Source organism: Hemitrygon akajei, chromosome 5 (genome assembly GCF_048418815.1).
Source record: "Hemitrygon akajei chromosome 5, sHemAka1.3, whole genome shotgun sequence".
Taxonomy (NCBI): domain Eukaryota; kingdom Metazoa; phylum Chordata; class Chondrichthyes; order Myliobatiformes; family Dasyatidae; genus Hemitrygon; species Hemitrygon akajei.
The window spans coordinates 187,941,479-187,960,809 of record NC_133128.1 but is presented as its reverse complement, the minus strand read 5'-3'; the positions used below and the strand labels follow the sequence as shown (position 1 = coordinate 187,960,809).

Below are 19,331 nucleotides of genomic sequence, written 5' to 3'. Positions count from 1 at the left end.
TCTAAAGAAGACAAGGAAGATATTGGAAGTATCTGAAATGATTTCTAAGGGGAAGGAGAAGTGGGAACCAGACTAAGTGAAATAGAATTTTCTTGACCTCAGTAGCTTGGCAACTGATGGCAGAGTGGTTAAATACAGACACTATCATGAGGCCAGAATTTGTAGGAAGAATTAGGGAGATCTCACACACACACAAAGAGAATCCAGTATTGTCAGGTTTGTTTTACATAACAATATACAGGCTAATGAAAGAATTCACTTCAGTCACATCATAAGTATACTATCTCCAACAAAAATCTACCATTTCCAGACATGGAAACCCCTAGTTTCATGTTAATAGTCAATTCTTCTCATTGAAAAGAATATCAGTATTGATACCTACTTAACTATTCAAGATATTCAAGATTCAGGTTGTTTAACGTAATTTCCTGTACACTAGTATAAAGGAAAATAAAATAATTGTAACTCCATATCCAATGATGCACAAAAAAACATGGTAAGATACAGAACACAATGAAGAAACCACACTATAAATATAAATACACAAAATAGCTTATTCTGTACATTGATTATATGTCCAGAAAATCCTGCACTTGGCACAGGAGTTTTTGTACATAAGGTGACTCTGACAGAAACTGATGAAGTAGTGGTATTGGGGGGGAATGTGGACCCCCCACTGTTTGGGGAAAGTCACTGTTTTTTGATAATATGGTAGTCCAGGCATGGATGCTACGTAGCCTCCTCCCTAATGGGAGTGGGACAAACAGTTCATGAACTGGGTGAGTGGGATCTTTGATGTTACTGCCCTTTTCCGGCCTCTTTCTGTATATATGTCCAGTGATACACTGGGAAGTTTTGACTACCCATTGTAGAGCCTTCTTGTCCACCACTGTACATTTTCCATACCGTGCAGTGATGCAGAATGTCAGGATGTTCTCTACTATATTATCTGCAGAAGAATGTGAGTATAGATGTGCATTCTCCACTTTTTTCAGATGCCCAGAAAATAGATCTCATTAAAAACACCCAATGAGATAGAGCAATAAAATGCATATATCTTTTAAATAATCGTGCAGATTTGTGTTTGCTTCAGCATCAACCTTTACAAACTAACAAATTAAACTTTATATCAGGGATTCCCAACCTTTTTGATGCCATGTGTCAATACCATTAAGCAAGAGGTCCATGGAGCCCAGGTTGGGAACCCCTGGTGTATATACTCAGGTATATTCATTTTGATATGCGTAGTTGCAATAGAAGTGATTAATTTGACTTTGTTAATATGTACAGTAACAGATCTTTTATAGTGAAAATAGTCATTAGTTTTCATCCAAACAAGCCAAGGAAGACATTGTCAGGATCTAAAATCATGCTGCAAAGATTGCTTCCTCATTCCTGCTTAAATCTATGACCCTTTGATTCTGGAACGGGTTAGAAAACAGCAGAAAGCCCTCTTGCTTTAATCAGGATTTCCACACACATGGGTCAATGTGGACATTCTGAGTTGTTAGTGTTTCAGCACACCTCTCCAGTCTATGCTGCTTGTGGCACTTTGTATCTCATTCAGAGGAAATAATTGAGTCAGCATGAATTTAATCTATTTATAAATTGGTGCCAGGGCAAAATCTACAATTTGTTACAATGGTCATGTTTTTGTGACACAGTAAAACTTCAACAATCTAATTGAATGTTTGTGTGTTGAAATTGTCCATTTTCTAATTGATGATAGAATATACATAGTATCTGATAGTGGTGTACAAAATATTTTCAGGAAGTTATACTGGACTGACCAAGGTACAGAGAATGGAGTCCCTGCAAAGATTGCCAGTGCCAATATGGATGGTTCCAATGCGAGAGTCCTCTTCACGAATAACCTGGATCACGTTGAGTTTATCACGATTGACATCAAGGAACGGAAGCTGTACTGGTCCATTTCTAGTACGGGTGTGGTATGTATCCTCCATCTGAAATACACACATTTAGAATAAGTATATTGGTCATAAGATTTCAAAAGAATATCTGCATCTATTTCCAGGTATATATGAAATCAGTAGTAACATAATAAAGCATAAACAGCTTCTTTCTTGGTGCCTTTGTACTATTTCTCAAATGGTTTCAATGAAACAAAAAGACATTACCTCAAAGCCATCTTGATTCTATTAGTTCTGAGGGGGTATGGGGGGGGGGGGTAAAAGGTTTAGGTTAAGCAATTATAATAATGTTTCCTGATTCTTCTGTATTTTAGGCATGGAACAATAAAAATATGACTGCAACTATATTTAGCAGGAGGCTGACTAGAGTCACACACCACTGAAGCTGTTGACCAAGATGCCCATCCAACCTCGTCCCATCTGCCCACATTTGCTTCATGTTCCTCTAAACCAAGGGTTCCCTACCTGGGGTCCACAGCCCGCTTGCTTAATGGTATTGGTCCATGGCATAAAAATGATTGGGAACCCCTGTCCTACACTCTTTTGATCCATGTGCTGTACCTATCCAACTGTCTTTTAAAGGTTGTTATTGGCCCTGCACAACTACTTCCTCTGAGAGCTTACTCCATATACATACCCCCTCTGTGTAATTTCATAAATGCCTCTCAAGTTCCTATTTAACTGTTTCTCTCTCACTTCTGCCCTCCTGTTCTCGATTCCCCAACCCTGGAATAATGGCTGAGTGCATTCATCTTATCTGTACCCCTCATGAGTGCAAATGCCTCCATATCAGGGGTTCCCAACCAGGGGTCCACAGATCCTTTGGTTAATGGTAAGGCTACATGGCATAAAGCAGGCTGGGAGCTCCTGCTTTATAAGATCAGCTTTCAGTTTCCTGCGCTCCAAGGAAGATAGTTCCAGCCTGTCCAGCAACTCCTTACAAGTCAAAGTTCAAACTAAATTTATTCTCAAATTACATATATTCTCAAATCGCCATATACAAATTGGAGATTCATTTTCTACTAGGCATAATCAATGAGTCCAATAACCATAATAGAATCAATGAAAGACTGCACCAACTTGGGTGGCATTCAACCAGTTTGCAAAAGACTTAAAGGGAAGTTACACGCTGAGATTGCAGTGAGGTTAATTCAGAAGACATATAGAATCATAGATTTATGGAAAAATATAGCCCAGAAACAGGCCTTTTGGCCCATCTAATCCACCTAGTACTGTTCACCTGCACCCAGACCATAAACTTTAATAACCCATAACCCTACCATCCATTTACATATCTAAATTAATCTTAAACTTTGAAATTAAGCTCAATGTACCAGCTCATTCCCCACTCTCACAACCCTTTGAGTGAAGAACTTTCCCTCATGTTCCCCTTAAACTTTCATGTTTCACACTTAACCCATGATCTCCAGTTGTCCTGGACAACCTCAGTGGAAAAAGCCTGCTTCGTTTGCCTTATCTATACCCCTCATAACTTTGTATATGTAAATCAAATCTCCGCTCAATTTTCTATGTTCCAGGGAATAAAGTCCTAAGCTTTTCAATCTTTCCTCTTAACTCAGGTCCTCCGGACCTGGCCTTTATATTCAAAAGTACATTTCTTTAGACAATCAAAAAGGTTAGAATAAAGAAGTAAAAGTGTTATCTTTGTCAAGCTCATGGGAGAGGGTTCAAAGGAGGTTTATGAAAATGATTCTGGGATTGAAAAATTTACCATATGAAAGCGTTTGATAGCTCTCAGCCTGTACTCACTGTAATTCAGAAGAATGAGAGGGGATCTCACTGAAAGTCATCAAATGTCAAAAGGCCTGAATGTAGTGGATGTGGAGAGGATTCTTCCTGTGGTGGGGGAGTCTAAGAACAGAGGACACAGCATGATAATATAGGGATTTAGAACAGAGATGAGGAAGAATTTCTTTAGCCAGAGAGGTGAATCTGTGAAACTCTTTTCCACAGGCAGCTGTGGAGGCCAAGTCATTGGGCATAGTTAAGGCAGAGGTTGACAGATTCTTGATTAGTCAGGGCGCAAAGGAATATAGGGAGAAGGCAGAAAACTGGGGCTGAGAGGAAAATGAATCAGTCATGATGAAATGTTGGTGCAGACTTGATGGGCCAAATGGCCTAATTCTGCTCCTATGTCTTATAGGAATTACAGTTGAGCTGTTTGAGGAAAGTACCAAAGAGAACTGAAGAGTTAAGGCCAAAGCAATCCTTAAGATTGAATTAATATGTGACACAAAAGGGAAGCAATAATAGATAGATAGATACTTTATTCATCCCCATGGGGAAATTCAACTTTTTTTTTCCAATGTCCCATACACTTGTTGTAGCAAAACTAATTACATACAATACTTAACTTAGTAAAAAATATGATATGCATCTAAATCACTATCTCAAAAAGCATTAATAATAGCTTTTAAAAAGTTCTTAAGTCCTGGCGGTTGAATTGTAAAGCCTAATGGCATTGGGGAGTATTGACCTCTTCATCCTGTCTGAGGAGCATTGCATCGATAGTAACCTGTCGCTGAAACTGCTTCTCTGTCTCTGGATGGTGCTATGTAGAGGATGTTCAGAGTTTTCCATAATTGACCGTAGCCTACTCAGCGCCCTTCGCTCAGCTACCGATGTTAAACTCTCCAGCACTTTGCCCACGACAGAGCCCGCCTTCCTTACCAGCTTATTAAGACGTGAGGCGTCCCTCTTCTTAATAGCAACAACACACAAAATGCTGGAGAAAATCAGCAGGTCAGGCAGCATCTATGGAAATAGTTAACATTTTGAGCTGAGACCCTTCTGAGGACTTCTCGTGGAAGATGTGATTCACTGAATGAGAATTTGTCTTCAGTGAAGACAGATGTAAGCACTGCCACTGCCACAATATAGGAGAAATCACGGAAAAATCCAACAGGATAAAATAGTTAAAGCACAATATTAAGAGCAGCACTAAGAGTAGTGATGTCATCCATCCTCAGTGGAATATATCCAAATTGGTGAGGGAAATAAAGATGGTAAGGACACAAGCTAAGTAGGAATATTTCAAGGGAATGCATAATTAGACATACCTCACTGTGCACATTTTGGAGGTGCTTGGTACGTGGAAATTGCTGAAAAAGAATACAGGACCCAATTGAGCACCTCCACACCATCTGCCACAAGTGGGACTTCTTGGCAGCCAAAAATTTAAATTCCAATTCCCATTCCTGTTTTGATATGTCATTCTATGGCCTCTTCATGTGCCAAGAGGACGCTAGCCTAGCCTCAGGGTGGAGGAGCAACACGTTATATTCCATCTGGGTAGCCTCCAACCTGATGGTATTAGATCAATTTCTCCTTCCAGTGAACAAATTTCACCCCGCACCCTTATGAGGTGATAGCTGGAAAAGATAAATAGCTGAAGGTAAGAGTGCAGAGTGGACAGTGGAAGGAGGAGGGGCACCAGAGTGAGGTGATAGGTGAGGAGAAGAGATGAGATAAGAGGGAAACCGGAGTGAGAAATGGAAAAAGTAAATAAAGGGGGAGAGTGGAGAAATTCCCATGTGTTAGATATTTTGATGTTCGTGCCATCAGGTTGGAGGCTACCCGGAATATGAGGTATTGCTCCTCCGAACTAAGAGTGGCAGTGGAGGTTGCCATGGACTGGCTGGAGTTGTTCTGTTTGCTTCAGAGAAGGTTAAAGGGAGATAAAATGAAGTTTGGTGTGGGACAAATTGTAACAGAAGGGTTGGAGACCTGAGATCGCTGATTAAAAGATATTGACAAACAAGATGTAAAATAACTCAGATCCAAACCTCTAATTAACGCCATTCTGATGTGTTCAGACTGATGCATGAGGAGTTGAAAGGTACGTAATTTATGCAAAGGCACTTCACAAACTGTCCCTGAATTTTCCTTTAAAATATTGTTGCTACACAAAGAGCAATTAATCTCAAAAGCATGCCTTAGGAGGCTGACAATCTTAAAGTAGTGAATTATTCTTCACAATCAATATTAGCTACAGTGGGGAACCAAAGGGTATTTTATTCACTGACATGCTGTGATTAGAATGCATCACCTACAAAGGTAATCAAAGCAGATTAATTGTAGTATTGAATTGAATAAAATGTTGGTATTGAATTGTAAGATAAAACCTTGGAGGATCATAAGACTTAAGAGCATAATTAGTCCATTCAGCCCATTGAGTCTGCTCTTCCATTCCATCATGGCTGATTTATTATCCTTCTCAACTTCATTCTTCAGCCTTTTCCTCATAACCTTTGACACCCTGATTAATCAAGAACCCATCAACCATTGCCTTAAATGCATACAATGAATTGACCTCCACAACTGCCCTTGGCAATGAATTCCACAGATTCACTATAACCATATAACAATTACAGCACGGAAACAGGCCATCTCGGCCCTTCTAGTCCGTGCCGAACGCTTACTCGCCTAGTCCCACCTACCTGCACTCAGTCCATAACCCTCCGTTCTTTTCCTGTCCATATACCTATCCAATTTTGCTTTAAATGACAATACCGAACCTGCCTCTACCACTTCTACTTGAAGCTCATTCCACACAGCTACCACTCTCTGAGTAAAGAAATTTCCCCCTCATGTTACCCTTAAGCTTTTGCCCCCTAAGTCTCAGCTTATGTCCTCTTGTTTGAATCTCCCCTACTCTCAATGGAAAAAGCCTATCCACGTCAACTTGATCTATCCCCCTCATAATTTTAAATACCTCTGTCAAGTCCCCCCTCAACCTTCTACGCTCCAAAGAATAAAGACCTAACTTGTTCAGCCTTTCCCTGTAACTTAGGTGCTGAAACCCAGGTAACATTCTAGTAAATCTTCTGTGTACTCTCTCTATTTTGTTGACATCTTTCCTATAATTCGGTGACCAGAATTGTACACAATACTCCAAATTCGGCCTTACCAATGTCCTGTACAATTTTAACATTACATTCCAACTCCTATACTCAATGCTCTGATTTATAAAGGCCAACATACCAAAAGCTTTCTTCACCACTCTATCCACATGAAACTCCACCTTCAGGGAACTGTGCACCATTATTCCTACACTGGCTAAATACATTCCTCCTCATCTCTGTCCTAAATGGATGTCTCTCTATTCTGAGGCTGTGCACTCTGATCCTTGACTCTCCCACTATTAGAAACATCCTCTCCACATTCACTCTATCTAGGCCTTTCAATATTCAATAGGTTTCAATGAGATCCTCCCTCATTCGTTTGAACTCCAGTGTGTACAGGCCCAGAGCCATCAAACATTCCTCATACATTAACACTTTCATTCCCAAAATTATTCTGGTGAACCTCCTCTGGAACCCCTCCATGCTGGCACATCGCTTCTTAGATAAGGGACTCCCAAATCTATTTGCATCTCTGATTCTTGAAGTTACTCTCAATTTAGAAAATAGTCTATGCCTTCATTCCTTCTAGCAAAATACATGACCATACATTTACCCACACCATACTGCATCTGCCACTTATCTGGCCACTCTCCCAATCTGTCTTAGTCCTTCTGTACGCTCCATATTTCCTCATCACTACTGGCTTCTCCACTTATCTTTGTATCATCCGAAAACTTGGCTGTCAATTCTGTCATCCAAATCATTGAAATATAACGTGAAAACAAGACATCCCAACATCGCCTTCTGTAACACCACTAGTTACCGGCAGCCAACCAGAAAAGGGCTCTATATTTACACTCTGCCCCCTGCCAGTCAGCCAAACTTTTATCCATGCTAGTATCTTACCTGTAATACCATAGGCTCTTAGATTGTTAAGCAGCCTCATGTGCGGGATCTTGTCAAATGACTTCTGAAAATCCAAGTAGCATATACTGACTCTCCTTTGTCTATCCTGCTTGTTATTTCCTCAAAGAATTCCAACAGATTTGTCAATTAATATTTCCCGTCAAGAAAACCATGCTGACTTTGGCCTATTTTATCATGTGCCAAGTACCCCAAAACCTCATCCTTAATACTGGACTCCAACATCTTCCCAACCACTGAGGTCAGGCTAATTAACCTATAGTTTCCTTTCTTCTGCCTCTCTCCCTTCTTAAAGAATGGACTGACATTTGCAATTTTCCAGACCTCTGGAACCATTCCAGAATCTAGTGATTTTTGAAAGATCATTACTAATGCCTCCACAATCACTTCAGCCACCTCTTTCAGAACCCTGCAGTGTAGACCATCTGGTCCAGGGGACTTGCAGTATCTACCTTCAGACCTTTCAGCTTTCCAAGAACTTACTCCTTAGTAGTAGCAATTCACTCACTTCTGCCCCTGACGTTCTTGAATACCTGGCATACTACTAGTATCTTCCACAGTGAAGACAGATGCATAATACATACTCAGTTCATTGGCATTTCCTTGTCCCCGATACTGTATTTCCAGCACAATTTTTCACAGGTCTTATATCCACTCTCATCTCTAACTCTTTATATATCTGAAAAAAGTTTCGTTATCCACTTTTATACTATTACCTAGCTTACCTTCACATTTGATCTTTACTCTGCTTATAGCTTTTCCAGTTACCTTCTGTTGGTTTTTAAAAGATTCCCAATCCTCGAACTTCCCAATATTTTCCTAATATAATATTTTATTATATGCTCTCTCTTTTCCTTTTATTCTGTCTTTGACTTCTCTTTTCAGCCACAATTGTGTCATCCTCCATTTAGAATACTTTATCTTTGGGATGCATCTATCCTGCATCTTCCGAATTGCCCCCAGGAACTCCAGCCATTGCTGATTTGCTATTGTTCCTACTAGTGTACCCTTTCAATCAACTTCAGCCAGCTCCTGTCTTATGCTTCAGTAATTTCATTTACTCCACTGTAAGACTGATACATCTGACTTCAGCTTCTACCTCTCAAACTTCAGGGTAAACACAAAGTACACTGCAGATGCTGTGGTCAAATCAACACATACAAACAAGCTGGATGAACTCAGCAGGTCAGGCGGCATCCGTTGAAAGGATCAGTCAACATTTTGGGCCGAGACCCTTCGTCAGGACTGAAGAAGGAGGGGGCAGGGGTCCTTTAAAGAAGGTGGGGGGAGGGGGAAGGTACCAGGTGAAAAACCAATCAGAGGAAAGATCAAGGGGTGGGGGAGGGGAAGCAGGGAGGGGATAGGCCAGAGAGGTGAAGAAGGAATGTAAGGGGAAAGTACTATGGGTAGCAGAAGAAGGCAGAATCATGAGAGAGGTGATAGGCAGTTAGAAGAGGAGGCAGAGTGAAAGTGTAATAGGGGAAGGGAGAGGGAGGGAATTACCGGAAGTTGGAGAATTCGATGTTCATATCAAGGGGCTGGAGACTACCCAGACGGTATATGAGGTGTTGCTTCTCCAACCTGAGTTTGGCCTCATCATGGCAGTAGAGGAGGCCATGTATGGACATATCTGAATGGGAATGTGAAGCAGAGTTGAAACTTCAGGGTGAATTCTACTATATTATAATCACCATTTCACACTGGTTTCTTTACATTAACCTCCCTATTCAAGTCTGTTTCATTACACAATGTCTAATCCAGAATTGCCTTTCCCCTACTGGGTTCAACCACATAGCTCTAAAAAGCCATGGTCTAGGCATTCTACAAATTCTTTCTCTTGGGGTCCAGTACCAACTTGATTTTCCCAATCTACTTGCATGTTGGAATCCTTTATGACTAGTGTAATGTTGACTTTTTGACACGCCTTTTCTATCTCCCATTGTAATTTGTACCCCACATCCTGGCTACTTTTTGGAGGCCTGTATATAACTCCAATTAGGGTCTTTTTACTCTTGTCGTTTCTTAACTCTTCCGACAAAAATCCTACATCTCCTGATCATAATGTTACCTTTTGAAGGATTTGATTTCATTTGTTTTTTTTAAACCAACAGAGCCACCTCCACCCCTCTGCCTACCTTCCTGCCTGTCCGTCCTTTTGACACAATGTGTATCTTTGGATGTTTAACTCCTAACAATTATCTTATTTCACCATGACTTATTAATGCACACAATATCATACTTGCCAATCTCTAAATGCACTACAAGATCCTTATTCTGTATACTGTGTGCATTCAAATATAACACCTTCAGTCCTGTATTCATCACACTTATCGATTTTGCTCCCGTGTTACACTTCAACTCATCCCAATGGCTGTAATTTTGCCCTATCATCTGCCTGTCCTTTCTCCCAGCCCCAAGACACCCTGTATTACTTGTATACCAGCTGTCCCATCCTCAGCCTGTCACTCTGGTTCCTTTCTCCTGCCTAATTAGTTTAAACCCTCCCCAACAATTCTAGCAAATCTGTCTGCAATGATATTTGTGCCCCTCAGGTTCAGCTGTAACCTGTCCTTTTATTACAGGTCGTACCTCCCCCAGAAGGTAATGATCTAAAGATCTGAAACCCTGCCTCCTGCACCAATTCCACAGCCATGCATTAATCTGTCAAATCATCCTATTCTTACCCTCACTGGTACATGGCACAGACAACAATCCAGAAATTACTATCGGAGAGGTCCTGTTTTTCAACTTTCTATTTAACGCTCTATATTGTCTCTTCAGGACCTTTTGCCTTTTCTTTATCTACCTATGTCATTGGTACTAATAAGTATCACAACTTCTGGCTGCTCACTCTCCCCCTTTAGAATGCTGTGGTCCTGATCTGAGATGTCCCTGACCCTGACACCTGGGCGGCAACAAACCATCTGGATGTGTTTTTCAGGTCCACAGCTCCTCCAACAATGGGATCCCCTATCACTGTAAGACCATAAGATATAGGAACAAAATTAGGCCATTCAGCCCATTGAGTCTGCTCCGCCAATCCATCACGGCTGATCCTGGATCCCACTCAACCCCATACACCTGCCTTCTTGCCATATCCTTTGATGGTCTGACTAATCAGGAAACTATCAACTTCTGCCTAAAATATACCCACGGACGTGGCCCCTATCGTAGTCTGTGGCAGAGCATTCCACAGATTTACTGCTCTCTAGCTAAAAAAAAATTCCTCCTTACCTCTGTTCTAAAAGGTCATTGCTCAATTTTGAGGCTGTGGCCTGTAATTCTGGATAGTCCTGCCAAAGGAAACATCCTCTCCTCATTCACCTATCTAGACCTTTCAACATTCGGTAGGTTTCAATGAGATACCCCTGCTTTCTTCTAAATTCCAGTGAGTACAGACCCAAACCTGCTGAATGTTCCTCGTATGTTAGATAGATAGATAGATAGTTAGATAGATACTTTATTCATCCCCATGGGGAAATTCAACTTTTTTCCAATGTCCCATACACTTGTTGTAGCAAAACTAATTACATACAATACTTAACTCAGTAAAGAATATGATATGCATCTAAATCACTATCTCAAAAAGCATTAATAATAGCTTTTAAAAAGTTCTTAAGTCCTGGCGGTAGAATTGTAAAGCCTAATGGCATTGGGGAGTATTGACCTCTTCATCCTGTCTGAGGAGCATTGCATCGATAGTAACCTGTTGCTGAAACTGCTTCTCTGTCTCTGGATGGTGCTATGTAGAGGATGTTCAGAGTTATCCATAATTGACCGTAGCCTACTCAGCGCCCTTCGCTCAGCTACCGATGTTAAACTCTCCAGTACTTTGCCCACGACAGAGCCCGCCTTCCTTACCAGCTTATTAAGACGTGAGGCGTCCCTCTTCTTAATGCTTCCTCCCCAACACGCCACCACAAAGAAGAGGGCGCTCTCCACAACTGACCTATAGAACATCTTCAGCATCTCACTACAGACATTGAATGACGCCAACCTTCTTAGGAAGTACAGTCGACTCTGTGCCTTAACTCCTTCATTCCCAGAATCATCCTTGTGAACCTCCTCTGGACTCTCTCCTATGACAATCCAAACTTTTGATGATATTGCAAGTGCAGCCTGACTAGTGTCTTATAGAGCCCCAGCATTATCTCCCTGATTCTGTATTCTAATAAATGCCTTGAAATAAATGCCAATATTCCATTTGCCTTCTTTATCACAGACTCAACCTGTAAATTAACCTTCTGGGAGTCTTGCACGAGGACTCCTAAATCCCTCTGCATCTCTGATGTTTGAACCTTCTCCCCATTTAGATAATTGTCCACACTATTATTCCTTTTAACAAATTGCATTATCATACATTTTCCAACTCTGTAATCCATCTGCCACTTTTTTGCCCATTCTTCCAATTTGTCTAAATCCTTATCACTACCAAGCCCTTCACCTGTCTTCATATTATCCCCAAACTTTGCCACCAAGTCAACAATTCCTTTTATCCAAATTATTGACAAACAATGTGAAAAGTAGCTGAACACAGAGGAGCACCACTAGTCACTGGCAGCCAACTAGAAAAGGCCCCTTTATTCTCACTCACTGCCTTCTGCCTGTCAGCCATTCCTCTATCCATGCCAGTATCTTTCCTGTACTGTCATAGAATTTTATCTTGTTAAGCAGCCTCATGTGTGGCACCTTATCAAATGCCTTCTGAAAATCCATGTAAATGACATCCACTACCTCTTTTTTGCTTCCCCAAAGAGCTCTAACAGATTTGTCAGGCAAGACTTCCCTTTACAAAAACTATGCTGACTTTGATTTATTTTGTAATTAGTCTCCAAGTACCCCAAAATCTCATCTTTAATAATAGACTCCAATACTTTCCCAAACACAGAAATTAAGCTAACTGTCCTATAACTTTTCTTTTGTCTTCCTCCCTTCTTAAAGAGTGGAATGACATTTGCAATCTTCCAGTCCTCCAGGAACATGCCAGAATCAAGTGATTCTTGAAAGTTCATGACCTAAGCATCCGTTATTTCTTTAGCAACACCTCTCAGGACTCTGGGATCTAATCTATCTAGTCCAGGTGACATCAATCTTAAGACCTTTCAGTTTGCCTAGCACTTTTTCCTTTGTAATACCAATGGCATTCACTCTTGCTCCCTGACACTCACGGACCTCTGGCACACTGCTATTGTCTTCCACAGTGAAAACTGATGCAAAGATCCAAAGAAGTGGGGAATGTTCTCCCTCCTTCCCTTCTGAGTCACAGTGCCTGAGACCTAACTGCTGTGGCTTTTTCCCGCTATGTCATCCAAAGCGGTATAGCTGTTGTTGAGGGAAATGGCCACAGGGGTACTCAGCACAGGCTGCCTATCCCCTTTCCCCCTCCTGACGATCACCCGGTTACCTGTGTCCTCCTCCCTGTGTGGCCCATCAATTAACTCCTCAGCCTCCCAAATGATCCATCGTTCATCTAGTTCTAACTGGATGGCAAACATGGGTCTATAAGTGAAAGAGGAAATAAATAAAAAGTTGTTTAATTAGACTTAGTTTTGGCCCTTAGTTATTTTATCTTTGTTGTATCACTAGAAAAATACACGGCAACTGCTTAGGTTATGAAATGCATTAAAAGTGTACTTTTATACATCATATAAAGGATGACTTGATTGCTTACCTGTGCAATGTCATTTCTGCCACATCTTTCTTTCATACCTCTACTCATTTTGTTAAATGTGTTGCCATGGCTACAGCTTTTCTTCAGTTTCATTCTGCCAGTCCTCACAAGAGCTCTACACCTGTTAGAACTCCTACGTGTTTCATGGCTCCCTTTGTAATTTCCTGTTTCTAACTCTAACCCCTTCACCTTACTGATTGTGACACAATCTGTCTAATCTCTCCAACCCCCAAAATGGCATTTCTAGCTGTTACTGGGAATTGTTTTAATTTTTTTTAAAAATTAGTTATGTTAAGATTATATACTAAAATACTCAATGGGTAAGATTGGTCTGGCCAGTGTGGCAATTTCTGCCCCAGATTTCCTCTGCAGTGCAATACCCCTTTTCCATCTCGCAGTCCAAGGGCTACCTCTTTCAAACCAGTGGTCCTGTGTCTAACATCTTCCCATTTTGCTAAGTGAATTAAATTGATTTTTGAATTGAATTGACTTTATTTCTTACACCCTTCACATACATGAGGAGTAAAAATCTTTCCATCTAAATGGGCAATTGTAGTAATTTATAATAATTTTAATAAATAGTGGCTGTTTAACCTTATGATATTACTGTTTCTTGTTAGTTGATGTGTTATTGATCAATTACTTAGAATGGACAGGATCATCTAGGACATGCATGAGACTCTTTGCTTATAATCTTTAACCATTTCTTACTTTCAAGTCTGAAGGAATTAACTTCAGCACCTCACAGAATTCCTGTCAAGCAAGTATGCCAGTAGACACAAGCTAATTATCCTAAGGCCCAACCATATGCCCATCATCACTGGATTAAAACTATAGGCTGAGTATCATGTGCATTTCACCCATTTCATCATGGAGTTACTGCATTCAGTAATGTTTCCCGTGACTAGACTGGGAGACCAGATGTGCCAACTCTGTTATTTTTTTCTGGGTTTACATGGTTGCTTGGAAGTCTGAGACTTGCTGACACTTGAATAGCTGATATTTAACAATTGGGTTCATATCTGAATATCTGTTAAGACAATTGGTTTAAAGTGTTACCACAGAGGCTCAACATTGAAGAAAACATAATTTGTATGATGCCACCAGCAACTATGATTCTCTTTTGTCTTTTCGTCGCGTTCCAAAGGTCTGTTTTCTCTATTATACCATGTTTCAATCAACATTATTTACAACACTTCTTCCTCTTCACCACAGGAAATATAACACCATCCTTCACCCTCTTCCCATTAACTATGTACAGCTGTGTTGGTATTGAGTTTTGCTGACTGTGAAGTTCTAAACTCAAACAAAGACTTTAATTCCTATCGGATATAAATATCCACGCGTGCACACGCTGTAACTACCCAATCTTCCAAGACTAGTTCACTCCATGGTGTTTAGCTGCAAGTACCCTCTATTTGAGTGGTGGGTCCTCTCTCCCTACTAAGGAGAAGATACTTCCAGCTAACAAAGTAGTTTAAAGCACAGTTCATTTATTTTCAACGATACACATTTAAATCCAGACAACATTTTTAGGACATGTTTCTATCTTAAACATCTCCAAATTACAAACCATTTCTAAAACAAAGGATTTCCAAAATCCAATTCCTATAAACTAAAAAAAGACATGCCAACAATGCAGATGAACAAATTGCTCATCACAGAAATCGAAAGTAGAGGAATGGTCTCTAGTTCACGCCGTGTTTCTTTCATGCTTCTTGATGTTCCTTACCCCTTTCCTGATGCTCTATACACTTATACAGTTACTTTATTGCTTGGTTGACTTTACACATGTGATATTTCTGCAGACTTTTTTTTACAAAAACAGTTTATAAATTTTGTGAAGACATTTAATGTTGTGAAGCTAACTTCCTCAAATACTTAAAACTCCCAAGTATTTGTTTCCATCTGGTCTGCAAGCTTCCTTGAATTAAACAACTTAGCAAGTTTGTCTCCTTTGAAACATGCTAAATTACACAACCCATTGTCTTATGCTGCACCTCTTGAACAGCAAGACCGGTATTGTGCGTTAGCATCTGTTCCATAGACAGAGCTTGTTTGCAAAGCTGCTCTATAGACAGTACTTTGTTTTAACTTTAAACTGATACTGCTTCATCCTGAAACATTAACTCTATTTCTTTCTTCACAGATGCTGCCAGATCTACTGAACATTTCAAGCACGTTCTGTTTTTATTAATAATTCTATGTTGTCCAAATAGATTGAACGAGGCGATCTAAATGGTTTACATGTAAAAAACTGAAGACTGACTCCCATTTATGACCAGAAGCTAAACATTTAGTCATAAGTTTACTTACAACTATTTGGCAAAGGATGGGTCCCGCTGATCCAGGAAGCAAATACCTATCACATTCCTAAACGTGTATTTCAGATAAACTGCAATTTGCATATTTATTCAGGGAACATTTTGAGTACAATACTCACAATACTGTCTCCTCCATATAGTGGAGACCAGACATTGAATATGCGACTATTTTGTGGACGGTTTTACATCTTGCACTGAAGAGTTGGCACAAAAGGATTGACTTTTATGGTACAGTGTATGTCAGTGATGATAAATCTCTGTTCAGATAGATAGATAGATAGATACTTTATTCATCCCCATGGGGAAATTCAACTTTTTTCCAATGTCCCATACACTTGTTGTAGCGAAACTAATTACATACAATACTTAACTCAGTAAAAAAAAAATATGATATGCATCTAAATCACTATCTCAAAAAGCATTAATAATAGCTTTTAAAAAGTTCTTAAGTCCTGGCAGTAGAATTGTAAAGCCTAATGACATTGGGGAGTATTGACCTCTTCATCCTGTCTGAGGAGCATTGCATCGATAGTAACCTGTCGCTGAAACTGCTTCTCTGTCTCTGGATGGTGCTATGTAGAGGATGTTCAGAGTTATCCATAATTGACCGTAGCCTACTCAGCGCCCTTCGCTCAGCTACCGATGTTAAACTCTCCAGTACTTTGCCCACGACAGAGCCCGCCTTCCTTACCAGCTTATTAAGACGTGAGGCGTCCCTCTTCTTAATGCTTCCTCCCCAACACGCCACCACAAAGAAGAGGGCGCTCTCCACAACTGACCTATAGAACATCTTCAGCATCTCACTACAGACATTGAATGACGCCAACCTTCTTAGGAAGTACAGTCGACTCTGTGCCTTCCTGCACAAGGCATCTGTGTTGGCAGTCCAGTCTAGCTTCTCGTCTAACTGTACTCCCAGATACTTGTAGGTCTTAACCTGCTCCACACATTCTCCATTAATGATCACTGGCTCCATATGAGGCCTAGATCTCCTAAAGTCCACCACCATCTCCTTGGTCTTGGTGATATTGAGACGCAGGTAGTTTGAGTTGCACCATATCACAAAGTCCTGTATCAGTTTCCTATACTCCTCCTCCTGTCCATTCCTGACACACCCCACTATGGCCGTGTCATCAGCGAACTTTTGCACATGGCAGGACTCCGAGTTATATTGGAAGTCTGATGTGTACAGGGTGAACAGGACCGGAGAGAGTACGGTTCAGTCTGTAAGTACAACCCTGAGCTTTCAGCATCCATTGCATTAACTACCCACCCCACTCAGATCTCAGCCGCTTTCACTCTTCAAAGGAAACTTACCTGTAAACTCAAGTATAACACCTCAGCTCTCTGTTAAATGCATTACATGTTTCCAGAGCAGGGGTTCCCAACCTTTTTTATGCAATGGACTAACATCTTTAACTGAGAAGTCCATGGGCCCCAGGTTGGGAACCCCTGTTCTAGTGTCAATGCTGATAATATCAGGTAAATGATTTTGCTGTTACCATTTCAAAGATTCAAAGTCCATTTATTATCGAAGTATGCATATAGTATACAACCCTGAGATTTGTCTTCCCACAGACAGCCGTGAAAAAGAGAAACACCATGGAAACCTTTCAAGCATTTATGCCTCATTCAGTTCCCTTTTGCTCCTTTTTTTGCCCCGCATCATCATTTGCTTTAACTATTAATCCCCTTTGTCTACAACTCTTAATTATCCTTCTTAATCTTTCCTTCCCTCTGTACCTTCTCTGCATATTTACATTTTTATCTTTTCTTTCCAGTTATGAGAAAAATTCATCCTGAAATATTAACTCTATTTCTTTCTTCACAGATGCTGCCAGATCTACTGAGCATTTCAAGCACTTTCTGTTTTTATTAATAACTCTATGTTGTCCAAATAGATTGAACGAGGTGATCTAAATGGGTTAAACCGAGTGACCATAGTCAGCCACCTTTCTCACCCTTGGGGAATAGCCATATACAAGAACTTCCTTTACTACGCAGATAGCGATTACGAAGTCATTGAGCGCGTGGACAAGAACACCGGTGAAAATCCAGTTGTAATGAGGAATAATATCGCGGGGTTGATGTCCCTCAGAGTTCACTTCCGAGACAGTGAGTACAACTTGTCACAGGCTGAGTATTAAATAAACTCCTTCGGTGTTACACCATAGCAGTGAAATGTAAATTGTGCAGAGCTATTCAAATGGTACAAAAGGTTCAGTTTTTATATCAGAGCATGTATACAGTATACGATCTGAAATTCTTACTCTTCACAGATATCCATGAAACAGAAAAAAGCCCAAATGATAGAAACATCAGAATCCCAATGCTCTTCCTCCCCTCCCACGTGCAAGCATCCCTCTCCCCCACTTGCACCGGCCTCCTCCCCCGCCTCACCCCTCCCACCATCTGAGCAATATTAAAAGCACCCAAAGTAACCTTGATCTAGAGTCAATCAAAAATTACAGTCCATAAGCCAGCACTTTGGTATCTCAGACAGGCTCTCACATTAGTGAGGGAGAAGAATAGACCGATCGCTCCTGTAACAATGAGAGCAAAGTTACAATTTTCCATATCGCTTCTCCAAGTCCCTCATCGAGGATCAACAGGCTCTCATTCACCATTAAAAGAGAGGATTGCTGGAGTACAAGGCTTTCTTCTGACGGCAGTGCATACTGCTTGCTGTCCCGATGTTTCATTTTCCTACAATGCTTCAGTTGGCGACATCAGTGAAGAACCGGGTTGTCCACTGGGCTGCTTCCCAGAGACGCACATCTTCCAGGCCACTCCTGGAGATATTGAAACATCAGGTTGGCCAGAAGGGGAACCCACTGCTCATGGAGACCATAGTTTGAGTTGTAGTGGTAGATCATAGACTCTGACAGGACTCCAGCCACATTGAAAAGAAAAGAGAGATGTGAGAAAAAGAAAAATAAGCTGTTTGATGGACAAACTGGAAAAAGTTGGCTGGGTCTACAAAACTCACTTTAATCTCTTGTTACTTTAACCAAAACACCCATATAATATTTCAATATTTTATGTGAGTTAAATACTGCCTAGCTGGTGGGACTTTGTCTCTGAACCAGAAAATGGTGAGTTTTCATTCTGTTGTAGAGACTGATACTCAAGTGCAGTACCAAGGAATTGCTGGAGTGTTGCAAGTGCTGCCCTATTACCTGACCTGGTACAGGAGGTCATGCAATTCTTAACTCTGTTTTAAAGAAGAGCATGGGACTTATCTCCAAAGTTTTACCAAACTTTCTCACTCAACTAGTATCACTAGAATGGATATTCACCTACATCGTATTTGTGGGAGCTTGCTCTGTTAAGATTAATTGTTGCATTAATTGACCAAGGAGATGGTGGTGGACTTTAGGAGATCTAGGCCTCATATGGAGCCAGTGATCATTAATGGAGAATGTGTGGAGCAGGTTAAGACCTACAAATATCTGGGAGTACAGTTAGACGAGAAGCTAGACTGGACTGCCAACACAGATGCCTTGTGCAGGAAGGCACAGAGTCGACTGTACTTCCTTAGAAGGTTGGCGTCATTCAATGTCTGTAGTGAGATGCTGAAGATGTTCTATAGGTCAGTTGTGGAGAGCGCCCTCTT

The 19,331-nt window shown here is 40.7% G+C and overlaps 1 protein-coding gene across 1 annotated transcript in view; it reads left to right on the top strand.

The window, feature by feature from the left end:
* lrp2a (low density lipoprotein receptor-related protein 2a) overlaps positions 1 to 19,331 on the top strand; it is a 396,886-nt gene that overhangs the window by 162,551 nt on the left and 215,004 nt on the right. The window contains exons 33-34 of the mRNA XM_073047514.1: positions 1,772 to 1,949; positions 17,617 to 17,830. Of these exons, the coding sequence (XP_072903615.1) occupies positions 1,772 to 1,949; positions 17,617 to 17,830 (392 nt within the window). The remainder of the gene's footprint in view (positions 1 to 1,771; positions 1,950 to 17,616; positions 17,831 to 19,331) is intronic.